The 18,850-nt window shown below is 39.3% G+C and overlaps 1 protein-coding gene across 2 annotated transcripts in view; it reads left to right on the plus strand.

Moving 5' to 3' along the window:
- Positions 1 to 17,426, plus strand: part of LOC105499481 (ADAM metallopeptidase with thrombospondin type 1 motif 6) — a 329,327-nt gene extending 311,901 nt beyond the window's left edge. Inside the window, exons 22-23 of one of the 2 annotated variants that reach the window (XM_011772051.3) lie at positions 1,795 to 1,951; positions 14,222 to 17,418. In XM_011772051.3, the coding sequence (XP_011770353.1) occupies positions 1,795 to 1,951; positions 14,222 to 14,331 (267 nt within the window). In that variant the 3' untranslated portion in view covers positions 14,332 to 17,418. Of the gene's footprint in view, positions 1 to 1,794; positions 1,952 to 14,221 lie in introns of both variants that reach the window. The other variant, XM_071098858.1, reaches the window with a different exon arrangement.
- The last annotated feature ends 1,424 nt before the right edge of the window (positions 17,427 to 18,850 follow it).

The following is an 18,850-nucleotide window of genomic DNA, read 5'->3' on the forward strand; positions in this document are numbered from 1 at the left end:
TTAATTTACAAAATGCTCAAGTAGAATACACATGACAGTGTTAAGCACTGTATGCAGTTAAGTGTCAAATTATGTTTCACTATAGAAGTGTGACAGCTTCACAACACATGATTGATATGATGCTATTAAAGAATCAGAGCAGACCTGCTACATGATTTTTATTTTAAATCAGGCAGGCATTTCCTTCTCTATATATTCTTTGTTGCAATCTACTGTATAAAAGTCAGTTGGAAGTTTTTGTGTTTTAGTAATTTTGCCAAATTTACCACTGTCAATTTGAGATTATTCTTTTAAATGTTGTCAAGTCCTTTTCTTCCCATTTACAATTTCAATTCAGTTTCCTAAAATTCAAAATAACCAGTGAAAATACATTTTCAAAGATGCTTTAATATATTAGAGTACATTTATTTCTCATTCTGTATGAAAACTGTTTTTTTTTTTTTTTTTGAGATGGAGTCTCACTCTGTCGCCTAGGCTGGAGTGCAGTGGCACGATCTCAGCTCACTGCAAGCTCCACCTCCCAGGTTCATGCCATTCTCCTGCCTCAGCCTCCCAAGAAGCTGGGACTGCAGGCGCCCGCCACCTCGCCCGGCTAATTTTTTGTATTTTTAGTAGAGACGGGTTTTCACTGTGTTAGCCAGGATGGTCTCGATATCCTGACCTCGTGATCCGCCCGCCTCAGCCTCCCAAAGTGCTGGGATTACAGGTGTGAGCATCCACACCTGTCCGAAAACATTTTTTTTAAGGCTCTTCATGAATATCCTTACAAGTCCTGTGGGTACTTTCAGAGTTTTTGCAAACAAATCCAACAGGGCTTCAATTTTTTGACCCTGTAAACATCACCATCCCCTGTGTTGGCACCAGTTACTTCCTCATGCCTTTGATCCCACATTTCATAGGCTTTCTGGTATTCTCGATGGCAGGCCCATAGACTAACCCAGCTTCATTCTTCAGCCTCAGCAGCTGATCAGTCCCAAATGAAACTAAGCCCCTCAGACAGTAACTTCAGTCCTGAAGAGACTGAATCCCAGAGTAGATGCAAAAGGAGAGGGAGACACGCTCATTTGAGAACACAAGACTGCTTCTCAGGTTTGTGTGGCTTGCAATCCCTTAGAAAACCTGAGGGACTTATTTAAGCTGTTTTTTTTTTTTTTTTTTTTTTTTTTTTTTTAATGACCCCATCACCAGGCTCCACAGCTGTCACTGCTATTACATTGAACTAATAGTTTGATCACATACAGGACACTCCAATAAGCCACCAGGTTATTTACCTGCACACCTATAATAAATAGGGAGCAATAGTGATTTCCTAGCCCTACAATCTCTCATTATTCTACTTCATCACAAGGATTTTCTCATGACACTCCTGCTAGAGGTCACCAGCCTTGCTGGGAATTGTTGCAGTGATAGCAAGAAATCTCTATGTATTATCTTCTGGGAAGTATATTGAGTCTATTTGCTAGGGTAATAACATGATGTTCGACTTTCCAAACCAGTTTGATAGTAGAATGACCTAATCATACACCTCTCAAAAATGAACCACATGTGGGCTTTAAAAGTTAGTATTGTGGCTGGGTGTGGTAGCTCAAGCCTGTACTCCCAGCACTTTGGGAGGCTGAGGCAGGAGGATTGCTTGAGGCCAGGAGTTTGAGACCAGCCTGGCCAATATAGCAAGACCCTGTGTCTCAAAAAAAAAAGTTCATATTGTGTTGTATTTGAAATGACATAGTATATTTTTTACCTCCTGAAAATTGTTGAGATTAATATTTTGTTTCTTTGTGTCTTTGGATTTAGTGTTCTGCTCAGTGTGGCCTTGGACAGCAGATGAGAACTGTGCAGTGTCTCTCCTACACTGGACAGGCATCTAGTGACTGTCCAGAAACTGTTCGGCCTCCATCAATGCAGCAGTGTGAAAGCAAATGTGACAGTACCCCCATTTCTAATACTGAAGGTGAGTTTTTCCATGGAGGAGGGGCCTGTGGTTGCTAATGACCCACCTTTACTGTACTGTTCCCAGGGTTTGAAGAGCACAATAAACCCACTACTGTAGTGTAGTTTGAGTAGAGCATTTGTGAAAGCTGCTTATGCAGACAGCAATCAGGAAACCAAAGTTTTTTCCTGACTTTTTAACTAACTTTATGACCTTGTTAAGTCATTGAACCTCTCTGGAGCTGAGTTTATCTATGAAATAAGAAATTGGAGTAGATAATCTCTAAGATCACATCCAGCCTCATATTCTATGTTTGATTTATATTAAGACTTTAGAGATGTTTCCTAATGAACTACTCTTGAAGTGCAAACTTCTGTTTCTTTTTGGATATGACAGTGGATCTCTATCATGCTGAAGATTTAAATTCATTATTGTTGTACATATAATGAAAGCATATGTTTGAAACTACTTGCATTTTAAATGCTAATTTTCTTATCGTAGAAAAGTAGAAAAATAATTATGTAGCTGTTTATAAAGGAGAACAAAGGTCTTTGTGCTCTGGAATTTCTCTTTCTGTTTTATATACATTGGGAAATCCCTTTATTAACAGCAGATGCCCCACCCCCCCACCACAATTCTGACTTTTAAAAATCTGTTGTTTAAATGAAAGTAATTTCTTTATTCATTTAGGCATTCATTAGGAATTTCTCAAATACTACTATGTGCGAGTCACTGTGACAGAAATTATTAGGAATGTGAAGACAAACATGGCATAGTCCAGAAGTTTAGACTGCCTTCTCACATGAAAATACAGGCAGGATCAAATATATGCACATGAACAACATCTAAAGCCACAAATTTAAATTATAAGGCCCTGAAAAAAACCTATCATGAATATATAGTCAAATAATTTGTTAATATTTTTCAAGTGAAAACTGTATGTTTATAAACATCTTCAAGAGAGATCGCTTTATTTTGATCAACTCTGTCTAATTCAAAGGATTCTTAAAAATTATATTCACAATTTAAAAGTGTTTTCTTGGGAATTTTGTTTTAAGAAAGTGATCTTGTATGGCAAGATCCAGACACCTTGCATCTTTGCAGATGGTCTGTTTTGTATACTTAAGCCTCAACACAGTGCACTTATTATACACATAATTACTCTTTCAAAATGTATAACCCTATGCTACATCAATTCAAAATCACAACTTTTAATTTTGCAAAATCTCTGGCTTTACTGCTACTTCTTTTTTGTCCCTTTGGATTCTGGAAATCTACCTTTCCCTCTCTTGAGAAGGGCTCAAAATCTATAACAAATAAAGTGTTTTTCTTGGAAAAAAAGTTATCTTTTAAATTATCTTCAAAAAAAAAATCTCTTAGCCGGCTGCAGTGGCTCACATCTGTAATCTCAGCACTTTGGGAGGGTTGAGGTGGGAGGATCACTTGAGCCCAGGAGTTCAAGACCATGCTGGGAAACATAGTGAGAACCTGTCTCTACAAAAAAATTAAAAAGTTAGCTAGGCATGGTGGTGGGTGCCTGTAGTCGTAGTTCCTTGGGAGGCTGAGGCAGGAGGATCACCTGAGCCCAGGAAGTTGAGGCTGCAGTGAGCCCTGATCATGCCACTGCACTCCAGCCAGGGCAACAGACTGAGACTCTGTCTCAGAAAAACCTCCCCAAACCAAAACAGAACAAAATCTCTCTTCTGTAAGACTCCAGCAATAATTTCTTTTATCCATTGTAAGTTAGCAAAAGATCACATGAATTCGGGGTTCTCTTTTTCTTTCAGAATTGGAAGATACAAGGTTAAGGTAGGAGAGAGGATATAACTGTCATATTAAATTAGTCTATGTTGGGTATTATGTTAGGCCCTTTATATAGTCTGTCTTATATATCTCACATACACAAATAGATCTCTCTCTGCAAGTCTGTGTGTGTGTGTGCATGCGTGTGTGTGTGTATATAATCTTATATAATCCTGACAACAAGCTTCTAAGAGTTGGTATTACTAATGAGGAAAGTGAGGCACATGGGAAGATAGTGATTTGCCCAATTTAAAGACTAGGAAGTAGTAGAGTCAGGATCTGAACCCACATTTGGTAGGGTCCAAGTACCTGTCAATTTCAACTATATTTGCAGGCTATTCTTAATTTAGTCTTTAAAGTAGGGTTTTTTGACATAAAAGCAAGAGTTTCTGATTTTGAAGTAAAACATTTCTGGCATGACTGTCAGCCTAATTCAATAGATTAAGCCTAAGTCATTGCTGAAAGAACTGCCTTTTGACATGCCTAAAACAATGTATCTGTTGGAGTTATGCTCATAGCTTCATTTTAGACAATTTTAATAATTTCTCTAAAATCTTCTCCATCATGCATAATCATTATAGATAAACTTTGCAGTTTATATATAATAAGTTTCAAAACTATTTTCAGAGTAGGCAGAATATCATTTGTACCTGTGCTAATTTCTGCCTTAAGGGAATTGTCTTAAAATGAATAGGTGTTAATTTGAGGTTTCTTGGGTTATTTGGAGAAACACCTCATGGTTATTTCATCTATCTGGCTAATCGCTTTTTATTAATATTATTCTAAAGTAAGCAGTAAAAACAATATATTTAGACTTCTCAGTAAAGGAGGAAATTTTTAGGAAATTATTAATCCTGCTAAGTATGATTCATGTTAGAATCATTATTATCTAAAGATGTCAGCTCATTTAAAAGAAAGAAGATAACTCTCTTTACAAAATTAGATTTAAAGTACAAATGATATGTCTGTCATAACGTGTTTTGTGTTCTCTTTAATTTCCCAATAGCATATATGGAATGCATTTAAATATCTGAAACTATTTGTTCATTTAATCAGCAGCTAATTATTGAATGCTTTCTATGGCCAGCCTCTGCTATTTATTAGGGAAAATTCAAATATATTTATAAGTTCATAGTCTTTCAGAGCAAATACTTAAATGAAAATTTTTTTAATTCAAAAAAATTTGAGAAAAGAAGGTGGAATGTGTTATGTGGAGCAGTTTACACAAGTGCTCAAATGAAGGACCAATGACTTCACATTTTCCATCAAGGCTGGCTTCATAGACTAAGGAATCAGTAAGCCATCTATATAACACATAGTTGGAAAAACCCAGTGTGTACCTTGGGAAAAGTGAGTAAAACATTATGAACCGAATTATAAGTTTTCATCCATAGAGATATGGAATGGACAGATAACATAGATTTCAAAAGAGACAAGGAGGCCGGGCACAGTGGCTCATGCCTGCAATCTCAACATTTTGGGAGGCCAAGGGGAGAGGATTGCTTGAGCCCAGGAGTTTGATACCAGCCTGGACAACATAGGGAGACCCCTTCTCTACAAAAAAGTTTAAAAACTAGCTGGGTATGGTGGCACGCATCTGTAGTCCAGCTACTTGGGAGGCTTAGGTAGGAAGATCACTTGAGTTTGGGAGGTCAAGGTTGCAGTGAGCCATGATCACACCATTGCACTCCAGCCTGGATGACAGAGTAGAGACTCTGTCTCAAAAAAAGAGAGAAAAGAGGTTCTAGTGTGAAAATAATGCAAAAGTGGTCTGTTATGGTTTGTAGGAGGCAAATCATGGAAGAAAAGAGGCTGGGCGTAGTGGCTCACTCCTGTAATCCCAGTAGTTTGGGAGGCTGAGGCAGGCAGATCACCTGAGATCAGGAGTTCGAGACCAGCCTGACCAACATGGAGAAACCCTGTCTCTACTAAAAATACAAAATTATCTGGGCCTGTATGTAATGCCTGTAATCCCAGCTACTTGGGAGGCTGAGGCAGGAGAATCGCTTGAACCTGGGAGGTGGAGGTTGTGGTGAGCCGAGATCACGCCATTGCACTCCAGCCTGGGCAACAAGAACAAAACTCTGTCGCAAATAAAAATGGAGAAAAGAAATGCCTTTTAGCAAGGAAAAGTTAAGAAGAAAGTTGGAGAAGGAGCAGTTTCTGGTTAATGCAGGAGAGTGGAAGAGGCGGAAGAGGATCCCCTTTCCTCCAGTACAGTCAAATTGCCATGACTCATAGTACGAGGCTACTGAAAAATCACTTCAGCTCTACCCCAAGACAGGGCAGGATTTGGGGAGATGTATTGGGATCTAAAATAGAGTTTTTCAGTTGAATCTCTATGAATGAAATGGGCCACAGATAGAATGTTGAGAATTGTTTTGACTATCAAGGTTTAGGTAATGGTCTCCCTCCTGTCAGTATTTCATTATGAAAAAAATTAGAATTTTCAAACATACAGCAAAGTGGAAAGAATTTTACAATGAACATCCACCATCTAGATTATATTACTTTTAATGGCAAAAACTACAATTACTTTTGCACCAAACCATAGTGTTATCATTTACTGAACATGCTTTTTCATATATGTGCATATATCCATCCATCCATTATGATTTTTTCAATAACATCCTACATTCATCCAATCATTTATTTATTTACTTAGCAAACATACTTACCATGTACTAGGCACCAAGACTATGAATGCAATACAACAGGTTCCCTGTTCTCAAAGGTTTAGTAGGGTTGGCAACATACAATTAATTTTGACAATATGAACAGTACTGTTCCGGGGTGGGAAGAAGTGACCATGAGTGCACAGAGGAGCAGGTAATCAGCAGAAGCATCACAGAGAAGGAAAGCTGAGCTGAACATGGAAGATAGGAAACAGTTTACCCAGAAGACATTGAGATGCGGGGCATTCCTGACAGAGGACAAGTGTGTACAGTCACAAGGGCATGGAGGCAGTTCACTATCGCTGCGGTGGGTTGGCAGATGAGCGGGCAGTGCACATGAGGCTACAGAGAGAGAAGCAGGGACTTGGTTTTGGAAACTCCACATGTAGTGGAAGGAAGCTAGGACTCTATCTTTGGGTTTTAGGGAACAAGTGAAAAAAAAAACTGGGGCTTGACATGCTCAGGATGACAGAAGGGTAAAGGAGCAGAGGGAGGGCAGCCTTGTGTGGGAGTAGAATGAGAAAGATTTGTTCTAAGAGTCCAGGCAAGAGAGGATGGAGGCATGAACTAAGGCAGATATTGTAGGGATTAAAAGGAGAGTGATGAACTGGGGGAAAAATAATAAAATGAAAGGAGAATAAAAAGAGCCTGATGAACAGTTAGACAAGGAGATGAGAGATATGGAGGTATTCAGGATGACTCCTACATTTCAGATTTAGGTAACTGTGTACCATCATTAATCATGAAGGAATTCAGGCATCTGTAGGGAAATTAAACACATTAGTCCCCTGAAGCTTTAATAAGAAATGGAATTTGAATAAGATTTAAAAATAAAATAAATGGAGAGAGATTGAAGAAATGGAGGGAGGTCAAGCAACAAACGATAGTAAGGGAATCAGAAGCAGGGTTTCAAAAAATTTAAATAGCAAGAGGGAAATGGGAGGAAGAAGAAGGGAGATACAATTTGCTGTGTTCAACATCTGCTTTAGTTTTTTTGTTTCTGAAAGCCTTTGGCAAATGGTTAAAGGATTAAAGGCATGATCTTGACAGACTGCCACTGATGAGGGTAACACCATGTTGCTGCTAAAAGTGAATTATAGACACCCTGGGTATCAGTAAATTTGAAATGCTACTCAGAGTAATTTTTTAAAAAGTACATATGTCAGTTGGGACTAACCTACTCAAGCTCACCTGAAATTCTATGCAAAATGCCATTTTATTCATCTTTCATGCAGTTTTAAGTTCCCTTGTAGTTTATATAGTGAGTCTTTTCAGCTTCTCAATAGCACAAGGCACTCTGTCACAGAGTATTTATTGCTGCCAGGTAATGATTCATGGTGTGCCAGGGGCTGGTAACCAATCCAGGAAAGGTGTGGTTAGTGTACAATGGTTTACCAGCCCAGGATGTCTAATGGTGGCTTTGGTGGCTCTCAGACTCCCTCATGTAAATAGCTCTGGGAAAGCTTAGGCAGCTCCAGAAATCTCGAACCAAGAATTTTGGTCAAACTAGCTACCGCATTTGGGTTTTAATGTGGCACCTGATGTATGAAAATCAGTAAAGGAACGATAAAGGTCATTTGAAGACTTTGGTTTCAAAGAGGTGAGGAAGGCCAGTTTTTTTCCTTACCACTTCAAAGAGTTCATAAGTCACTTAGCATGCGGGTTCACATTCCTGGCTGTCTGGTCTAGAGGGAACCCTGGATTTGGGTTGAGATTATACCACCTCCAGGTTGAATGTGGGTGGCATCTAGGGAATAAGACTAAATAAAAAGAAACAGAAAGCAAAGAGAGAAAGGAATGGTCTAGTCTGTGGGAAATTGAAATCAGTATAAAGTTCAATAGCTGATACCATCTTGCTTCAAGGATAAAAATAAGCTGGTGGACTGTTCTATTACAATGAATAATGTTAGGTTCCCAAGCAAAAGTTGCCATTTCATCCTTTTCTAGCCTGAATATCTAAACTGTCAAGGGCTCAAGTACACTTTATTAGGAGAAGTATACTGAGTTAACATTCCCCACCCCAACTTCTGTGCCACGCATGCGCAGCCTTTGCTATCTCACTTCTCACCAGGTCCTGCATTTCCATGGGCAGTTTGTCAGAAGTACAGCTGTTTGTACTTTTTAAATCCAAAAGATAGACCTTTAGGTGCCTAAGTCATAATTCTTCACTTACTGTGTTCTTCTGAACCACGTAAGGAGTTTACAGGAACAGAGGGCATGCATTCTCCAAAGAGCAATGCTGATGGTCCAACCTGGTCATGAAGGATATCTCCCAACTCCAGTGAGACAAGTAGGCAAGCTTTGCAACATTCAATGAAATAAATGCAAAAGCCCTGCTTTGAGGACTTGGTCTTGTATTTCTTGGACCAAATCAAGCCTTCAAAGTAACAATTAATTTGAACCTAATTGCATTCTAAATTCATAAACCTCTGTTCAGTGTATTTTGAAAGCATGTCTTTTAGGTCAGAGTTTTGAAAGATTAATGTAAAGCACCTGGGGGAAAACCCATTGGCACATCAATGATAAGTAGGTTCATGTGTTACCTATGAAACAGGGTGTCTAATTTTATCATTCAACTCTACCAAAACCCAGATTACCAATGAGAGCCACTCCAGCATGCCTGGCAAATTACTTCAGATTCTAATAATGGATCCAGTTCACATTGCAGGGCCTAGGGGCTGGCTTTCAGCCCTTGATTTATTCCCAAGTCTCCCTGAGAAGAATTTGGGGATTCTCCGTAAAGCCATTCTTACCAGAAGTCTCTAGTCCTGGGTAAAGTGTAACTTTTCTTTCAAGGGTGGTGTGGGGTGTAAAAAGAGGGGAGAATAATTGGGTTTACAAAATGTTAACTAGAAACCACATGATGAGGACCTCTTACCTTTCCAGAATCCTCACAGAAAAGGGTAGAAAGAGTGTCTTGTCATTCTTCTCCTAGGAGAGTACTTAACTGGTACATGATGATACTTGAAGAGAAAATAAGGCTCCTTCATCTGAAAATCCTTGACCCACTGGCTCAGATTCCACTACTTAGAAAGCAGTAGATAGATGTAAGTGTGTTTGCATGAAGAAAATACAACAGTAAAGCTCAAACCTTCAAAACAAATTAACTACAGAGTGATTATAATACCAAAAAACTCAAACTAAGTAATTCTTTTTAATGGATCTCTTGGTATTATTTATTTGCACACTGTGCACTAATTGGGTACAGAGAAATTTTTAATTTTTAAACATTTTAAGTGTCAGCTAGAAAGCAATGCCAACTGTAAATCATTCAGAAATTAAAACAGAACATTTATTATTATTTTAATTTCAATGGGATATGTGATTTAATTTATGTACAACTTTTCCAGAATATTTTTGTTGTTGTTGGGTTTTTTTGGTGTTTTTTGTTGTTGCTTTTTGTTTGTTTGTTTTGTTTTTGTTTTTGTTTTTGTTTTACAAAAGTAAGTTGTACTGCTCAAGGGTAGAAGAGAAAAGGCTTTCATAATTTCACTGGGCTTTAAGGATGAGGCAGACTAATGAAATAAGTTTTATAATTAAGGCCTGTCAATGACATCAGCATAATTTCAGTAAGCACAACAAATCAGTCCTCTCTGGCTAAGCTAAAAGTGGTAGATGGGTTGAATGCCCCAATATAATTTAAAACTGGTCCTAATATTTTGAAGATTACATTCAGCTTTCTCTAATAATGGGGCTTTAAAACTTCTTGATGTGTCTAAAATCACCTTTTCACTTGTGTACTTTTACAAAATTTGAGGAGGAATATATAGTGACAAAAAGTATAAATGGATAATTCAGTCTATTCTAAATAATTCAGATGTTATTCTGGAAATCTCCTTTTAAAAAACATATTTCCCCTTCTCTAAGGTGGTACAGCATACTCTTAAAGAAACAAAACCTGACCAAGATGCTCCAAGTTGATTTATCAGTGGTGTCAGCCAAGAATACAGAATCAGAGACAGGTAGAAACTTCTTGCATTTAGATGCTAAGAATATTGCTGAAATATGAGTGGCTCTGGAGTCAGATAAACCTGTTCTTAGACCAACTAGCCGTGTGACCCAGCATGAGTTTCATAATCTTTTTGAGCTTATGTTTTACTGTCTATATAAAGCTGACATTTTATATACGGTCACTGTATAATATACAAAGGTGGTCCCACAAGATTATAATATTATATTTTTACTGGATCTTTTCTATGTTCAGATATATTTAGATACACAAATACTTACCAGTATACACAAATACTTGTGTTCCAACTGCCTACAATATTCAGTACAGTAACATGCTGTACAGGTTTGTAGCCCGGAAGCAATAGGCTATATCATGTGGCCTAGGTGTACAATAGGCTATACCATCTAGGTTTGTGAAAGTACACTCTGTGATGTTTGCACATTGACGAAATCACCGAACAATGCATTTCTCAGAGAATATCCCCATCATTGAACAACACATGACCGAACTTACAAGGATTGAAAAATATATATATTTATAATATATATGTTTATGTTGTGCCTTACACAAATGATGTGCTTGATAAATTATAATTTTTAATGCTGTCACTACTAAATTAAGCTCTTGTGGAGTTAAAAGACAGAGAATAAAAGATGAGTCGTGGTTGGTGAATAGATTTTCATCAAATCTAAAGATGTAATGAACTGATTCTTCTAGTCAGGCCAGTTCCTAGAGGCAAAACCAAGAAGTAGGAACTGGATCTTCCATACAGCCTAGGTATCTCCATATTAATGTCTGATTCCTGGAAGTCTCCAGATCTCCCACAGGTCTTTCCCCACTCCTGCCCTCATCATAATTTTCTTGCTTTCTGTTTAATAGCTTTGTTTTATTTTGCTTAAATGTGTAAATGTGTAACCCTTCCTGATACTATATTTATTTTGACAGGGATCCCAGAGAAATAATACATGATGGTTGTTCTCAGAGGCAGGTGTTTTGCTGTTAATAATGAGAACTAATTAACAGTGCTTACTCTGAGCTAGGTGCCATGGCACATGTATTATCTGCATTACCTCATGCAAACCTCACAACGTCCTATGAGTAGACCTTATCATAGTCTTTATTTTGGAGATGAAGTGAGATTTAGAGAGGTGAAGTAACTTGGCAGAGGACAATCAACTCCTAGAAGAGGCAGAACCAGAATTCACCCCCAGGCCCACCTGAATCCATATCTCCTGCCCCTAACTACTGGGTTGTGTTGCCGCTGAAGGCAACTCAGGAGACACTCCTAATCCCTACATCCCTAAGCTCGATCCTGTTCCCAGGACCTACTGACTTCCTGCTTTCAATCAAGTTAGTTGGGAACTAACTTAACAAGGGTATTGGGAAGTTCAGAAAGGAACATCCTGATAGCCGGCCACCAGCCTGCCCACAGGCTAGATGCTGCCTCTGAACAAAAGGCTGTGTTCTGGGCCTCTGCATGTAGAGAAGAGTCTTATTTCTAGCACTCATCTAAGGAACAGAATCCCTGACTGTTCATATTTGGGTTTTTTGTTTGTTTGTTTTTTGAGACAGAGTCTAGCTCTGTGGCCCAGGCTGGAGTGAAGTGGCACAATCTTAGCTCACTGCAACCTCCCGGATTCAAGTGATTCTCGTACCTCAGACTCCTGAGTAGCTGTGACTACAGGCGCATGCCACCACACCTGGCTAATTTTTGTATTTTTAGTAGATATGGGGTTTCACCATGTTGGCCAGGCTGGTCTTGAACTCCTGACCTCACGTGATCCACCCACCTCAGCCTCCCAAAGTGCTGGGATTACAAACATGAGCCACTGTGCCCAGCCAACTATTTATATTTGTAATAGCCTTAATTGGTGAGTGGATAGGCGGGTGAAGGGAGAAGCAATTATGAATATTCTATTTCATTTCTTATGTATTATAATTTAGTCAGATTATAAAGTTTAAATCTAAAAGGGAAATTGGTGAATTTGCTTATAATTTGCTCAACCCAGAGTTTTCTTGGTCCAGCTACTCTTCCAAAAATGGAGTAGTAAATCTAATGAAGTTGTGCCCCAGGAAATACTCTGGTTTGTTTTGTCTTCAAACTGACTCGTATCTTTAGGGCAGTATTTTCTCAGTAGTAATTCAAATATTGCATCCTCATTGAGATATTTGGAGTGTAGCTCCTTGCTTCCTTTCTGTCAGGCAATAAAGATACTAATAACTAATAATTGTAATAATAATAGCAATTCAGTATCCTACACTTATCCCATACTTCCTGTGTTCCAGGCACTGCTCTAGTTGACATTCATAAGGATACACATGTTACATGTTAAATGTTACATGTGAGTGTGGGTTCTCTAATCATTTCTATTTTACAGATGAGAAAACTTAAGCACAAAGAGGTTAAGTGATTTGTCCCTTCTACCTTCTTCCAGCTAAAACTTAAATTTACTGAGGATCCTAGCGTGAAAAGTTTTAATTCAGATTTCTAGCTATTAATCTCTTTGTAAGTCAAATGTTGAGTAAGGGAGTTAGATGGTGGCAGAGGTTATGTTTTCAGAGGATTTGGGAGTTCCAGTTTCAAATTTTAAGACTTTCACCAAAGGAGCATTTAAAAAGTGAGGTCAATAAGATTGTTATCTTAATCGTCAATAATGAGAACTGGGAATTTTTCCATTTCTTTGCATTTAATTTTCCATGTTTATCATATGGCCCATATGATAAACTACAATGTATGTGATCTCTTAGAACTTCAGTGGGTTTTTGAAGCCAGGAAAAAACAAGCAAACAACAAAAACTGTTCTGTAACATGAACTTTACCCACTGCCCAGCCTGATTCCTAATTACCTTCAACAATTTACCCAGATGCTTCAGTATAACTACCTGGAAAAATGAGGGTGGAACTTTGGTTCTAGCAGGCATATGAAAATTTCGTTGCTAGGTTTACAGAGTATCCTAAATCTCCAAATAAAAGTGACAAGTATACTGGAAAAGAATATTATTACTAGCAGTGGGGTTGTATGGGGCCAGGGGGAGTTCTGAGAATCAAAGGCCCGTATCCCTTTCTCTACACTGGACCCTCATCCCACCTTCTGCAACCAGCCGCAAGGGGAGATGGAGAAAGAATCATTTATTCACCTTCTGGCTGCAAGAACTGCAGACTGCAACTGTGGCAGTTCTAGCACTGAGGAGAAAATACACATAGGAAAAAAGAAGACCATGTCTCACTTCCAAATTAAAAAAAGACATTTCTACATGTTTCCATAACCCACAGACTGCTGCCATTTGAGGCCAACCCCTCAAAGCTTTCTTCTTTGTCTAGTGTAGTTGCTGAATCTAGGCCACTCTCAGCAATCCTTTTCATTCACCCAGGCCCATCCCCACGCCTCACAGATGCAGAGATTCTCTGGAGACATGTGTACTTTGGTATCAAACAGTGCAACTCATGTTTGATTTTGGATAACCTTGCACTGTTGAATAAAATAACCCTTGAGAAAGAAGCAATAAAAGCGCTGTAAGAAAAATGACTCATGTTTCCAAGCTGTCTAAAGTGATCACTTATCCCAGCAAATGGTAATTCTTTCAAGACACAGTGGGCATACACCATACTTATAAAAATCTGGAAGGAAAGCCTTGCAAACATTTTTTTTAAATTGTGTTAAAATATATCAAAAGAATGTTTCTAGTAGACTGTACCAGGCAGGGTATGCTTAAAAACAAAAACAAAAACCACATGGAGGTCGAAGCCAAGGTGGATTGACCCAAAGGGGGTCCTTGCTGAACATGCAGGCCGCATCGGCTTGTTTATGTACTTGTTTATGTGCCTCTAATTGTTTTCCATTTTCTGCCCCCATTCGTTAGAGTGCAAAGATGTGAATAAAGTGGCTTATTGCCCACTGGTGCTGAAGTTCAAATTCTGCAGTCGAGCATACTTCAGACAGATGTGTTGTAAGACCTGCCAAGGACACTGACCCACAGAAAGCCAGAGAGAGTGCCTTGTCATTTCATCATGGAAATGCGTCCATCAAAGAGAGACACCCAGAGGAAGAGGATTGATGTCCTTGCAAATGCATTACCCTGTGGAAAACGTAACCACTGGTCAGCCCTAGCTGACAAGATTTCAATATTATTTTAACTTCTGTGAAGTGGGATTTATTGATCCAAAGTGCTGGACACAGTATTAGGAGGGAATGCCAGATTGGAGAGATCCAAACAACACAGGGAGACTTGCTTACTGTGGAGCGTTTGTGTTCTTTCGAGTAAATCCAATAGCCTGTTTACCTCCTTGGACCATTAAGATAATTTTTATTATGGACTTAGCAATGACACTGAATCCATTTGTATTTAAAACTGTTTAAAATGTAGCTGTTACGACTTGGTCAACTATGGAAGTGAAGAAGGTTCAGAATTCTTAAGTCATAGCTTAAAAATATTTACTGTACTTTATCTCACTACAACAGCACCACGATTTAAATTATAAAACGGGCTTTGGACTATAATTTAAGGAGCAATTATAAATCAAAAGTAATGAAAGTTTGTATTATTTTTCTTCATTCCACTTAATTTCCTTAGGAATAATCCCCCGGTTCTGAACACTGCTGTGAGCCATATATAAAACTATATTAAACTGAACAATAATGAGGGGCATAGTTTAAAGCAGTGCATCAGTTACTGCAGCTGTGCAAGTCTATAAACTCAGTGCTGAAAGACTGTGGCCAACTTGCCATTGTGCAAGTAAAGCTGAGATTTCCATTAAAACTTTAAGAGAAAAACATTTCAATTTCATGCAGAAACCAGACCTGGGGTATGGTAGAGACTAAAGGACCAGGCCCTTTACTGCCACCACACAGGATGCCTTAGTTCTTATTTGAGTCCCCCCAACTCACTTGTGTTTACATCCACTCCAGCCACAGCATGGCTTCTGCCCTTTGGATTGCTGCACGCATGTTGAGCTTACTGAGATGATACCATGCAAAAGATAGACTGGCTCGGTAACAACCAGGCAGACCCTTTTGCAATTTGCTGACAATTACGATGGGTTCCAGATGTCCCTTCTTTGATATGGTAGAAGGGCATTTATTTATATGACAGCAAATGTGTGTGTGTGTGCGGGCGCTTTTAAGTGTGTGGATAGATGAGTGTGCTTGCACATAATGTGCTATTTCTGTGAGTTTTAAAGTAGGCAAGGGATAATAACCAAAGAAGAAAATTTCATGAAGACTAGACATCATAAAGCATAATATTAATAGTCACTCAACCAAGTATTTTGTATTTTTTATGGATTCTCTGAATGGCAATTAAATGTGAAACCCAGTTTCTTGGGCAAGTCAAATTCTAGAATCACATCCACCTAAATTAAAATGACTAGCTCGTATTTTCCCTATCTTCAAGTTTCACATCCTGCTCATCAAAAGACTTGACAGCAAGACTTAGAATGAAAAAGGGTACTTGTTTTATATTAATATTTTTTACTTGAACACGTGTAGCTTGCAGCAGGTTCTTGATGAATGTGCTTTGTGTCCAAAATGCCTCCCCATTGTACACAGGTGTACACCATGCATGCATCAACACCTAAAACTCAAAACTAAATGACTATTTTGTAAGGTTAACACTTTCAGTTAAAGAGCATGTTTGACTTGATTCCATCATGGTGCTCTTAAATTACATATCAGTGTGTCACATATATCATGATCTAATGCAGATGACTAGGTTTTTTCCAAAAGAAAGACAGACCCTCAGACACCAAAAGCCAATCTAAACTCCCAGATTTGCTGTGGACAATCAGCATGGAATGTTTTCTGCACTCTCAGTCATGACCACCTGTATCTTGTTACCTGCTTTCTCTCTCAACACCACAGTTCTCAACCCTGAGCCTTCCAGGGAGAGCTATTGATGATACAAGAGGAATCACCAGGGCCCGGGTCTAAGATGCCATTAGAAGACCTGCCCAAGTGCCGTCTTAGCCATTCAGTGAAGGGCAAGCAGCCCACGGGCAGCATGACCCGAGCACTGAATTCCCTTGGGCCTTTTCAAAGACCAGTTAACTTGGTGCTAATGTGCCCTAGTGAAATAAAACAAAGAAATAAAAGGTGGGTGGTTTCTGTGGCATTTTAGGCATAGGTTTGCAATCCAGATCTGATTTTCTCCAACATAAATATCAGCTCATGTTTTTATTTCAAAAAGATTTCTTATTACCGAATAAAAGCTATTTTTTACCTCACCTGGAAACTACCATTGTGAGGGCCATCCCCCAGGCACTCCACAGCACCTTGGCTGATGCTGGAAGAGGAGGGCAGCCAGTGTCACTTCCGGGATGTGAGAACAAAATGCAGGCACACCTTAGGGGCAGAATCAGAGTGCCTTTCTAGAGGGAGCCATGCACAGAATGTAACAGGATGAAACAGTTTCAGGTAGGCCTTGAATTTAAACCTGAGTAGGTTAAAACAATTCTATTTCATAGCACATCACAATACTGCTGCTACTCTGTAGCCACCCCCATGGCTACATGATGCCCTATTCCTAAATAATAACAATACGATTGTCAGTGGAGGCTGGGCCACCATGGCAGACCTTCAAAAGTAGTGAGCTACGTAGACTACTTAGGGAACCCCAGGGAAACTGGTACCCTACACCTGGGAGCAGTATCTGCCACTGGGATAAAGGCCTACTAAAAAAGGAAAGGTAAATGTACCCTAATGATTAACCCCATGAGATTCATATGATTTCCAAACAGTCCATTTCATTAGGAACTATTTTATTTGAATGAATGTCACATAGGTATCCTCAGTAACACAGAACGAAATTACCTTTGTATTATTGTGATTAGTTGTTGCTTATTATTTTATACTCAGTAATAATGTGGTACACTGTTAATTTTTTTGCTTTTGTAAATTATATTCTAATTTATTGCCATGTTTCCTAACACTTGTCCTACATTCATTCTCCTGCTTGTAATGAAAATGAAAAAATCATTGTAACACTTGATGGAGTGAAATTCCACGCCAGGCACAGAATTTTTTTGACATAGATAATTTAGTAAAATAAAAATTCAGCTTATAATAATGATACAGATTGAAGTTGTCTGTTCCCTGAAAAGCCTGTGTTAAACTTGCAGTACTGAGAATGAATTCCCTTGGGATACCACACTTACATTATCCAAATTATCCAAGTATAATCTAGGATTGGGATGATTTGCTGTATCCTTATTACCCTCCTCAGAGATTGCATCTATTTCTATGTGTTTTAGTCCTGTCTAAATGCAAGAGTGTCAGGTATTACTGGTGGGGCTACATCCCCAGCCACCATCAGCCACTCCTCTGAGGCCCCAAAGAAGTCCAGACTGGTGGCTGCCACACCCCCTCAATTGCTAGTGCCCAACTCTTTTGCTCTCCTTTTCTTTTTTCTTTTCTTTCTTTTTTTTTTTTTTTTTTTTGAGACAGAGTCTCGCTCTGTTGCCCAGGCTGGAGTGCCGTGGCGCGATCTTGGCTCACTGCAAGCTCCACCGCCCGGGTTCACGCCATTCTACTGCCTCAGCCTCCCAAGTAGCTGGGACTACGGGCACCTGTCATCACGCCCAGCTAATATTTTGTGTTTTTAGTAGAGACGGGGTTTCACCGTGTTAGCCAGGATGGTCTCGATCTCCTGACCTCATGATCCACCTGCCTTGGCCTCCCAAAGTGCTGGGATTACAGGTGTGAGCCACCGCACCCGACCCTGCTCTCCTTTTCTTGCCTTCCATGTAAATTATTTAATATAGCAAGATAGTTCACTGTGCCAAGGGCACTAAAGCAAATGAATTCATACTTGAGGGATTTTTCTAGTCAGGGCAAAGAAACATGATGAGCTCACTTTCTAGCTTTAGCATTTCCTTTTGGGCTGAAGATGAACTAATGACTCAGTCTTTGCTGAGTTGAGGAATACGATGATATGCAAAGGAACTCAGAAAAAATTTTGAATATGAAGGTGACCCTCTTGCATGCTTAGCTATTTGAGTACTTTTTTTCTTTTTCTTTTTTGTTGTTGTTGAGATGGAGTCTCACTCTGTTGCCAGGCTGGAGTACAATGGTGCAATCTTGGCTCACTGCAACCTCTGCCTCCCAGGTTCAAGCGATTCTCCTGCCTCAGCCTCCTGAGTAGCTGGGATTACAGGCGCACGCTACCATGCCCAGCTAGTTTTTGTATTTTTAGTAGAGATGGGGTTTCACCATGTTGGCCAGGATGGTCTCGATCTCTTGGCCTCATGGTCTGCCCACCTCGGCATCACAATGTGCTGGGATTACAGGCGTGAGCCACCACTCCCAGCCAGCTATTGGAGTACTTTCATAATGACAACTTCAATTACATAAGAAAAGTGGAACTGGCTGGGTGCAGTGGCTTATTCCTGTAATCTCAACACTGTAGGAGGCCAAGACAGGTGGATCACCTGAGGCCAGGAGTTGGAGACCAGCCTGGGCAACATTGTGAGACATCATCTCCACCAAAAATAAAAGA

Source organism: Macaca nemestrina, chromosome 6 (genome assembly GCF_043159975.1).
Source record: "Macaca nemestrina isolate mMacNem1 chromosome 6, mMacNem.hap1, whole genome shotgun sequence".
In the NCBI taxonomy this organism is placed as follows: domain Eukaryota; kingdom Metazoa; phylum Chordata; class Mammalia; order Primates; family Cercopithecidae; genus Macaca; species Macaca nemestrina.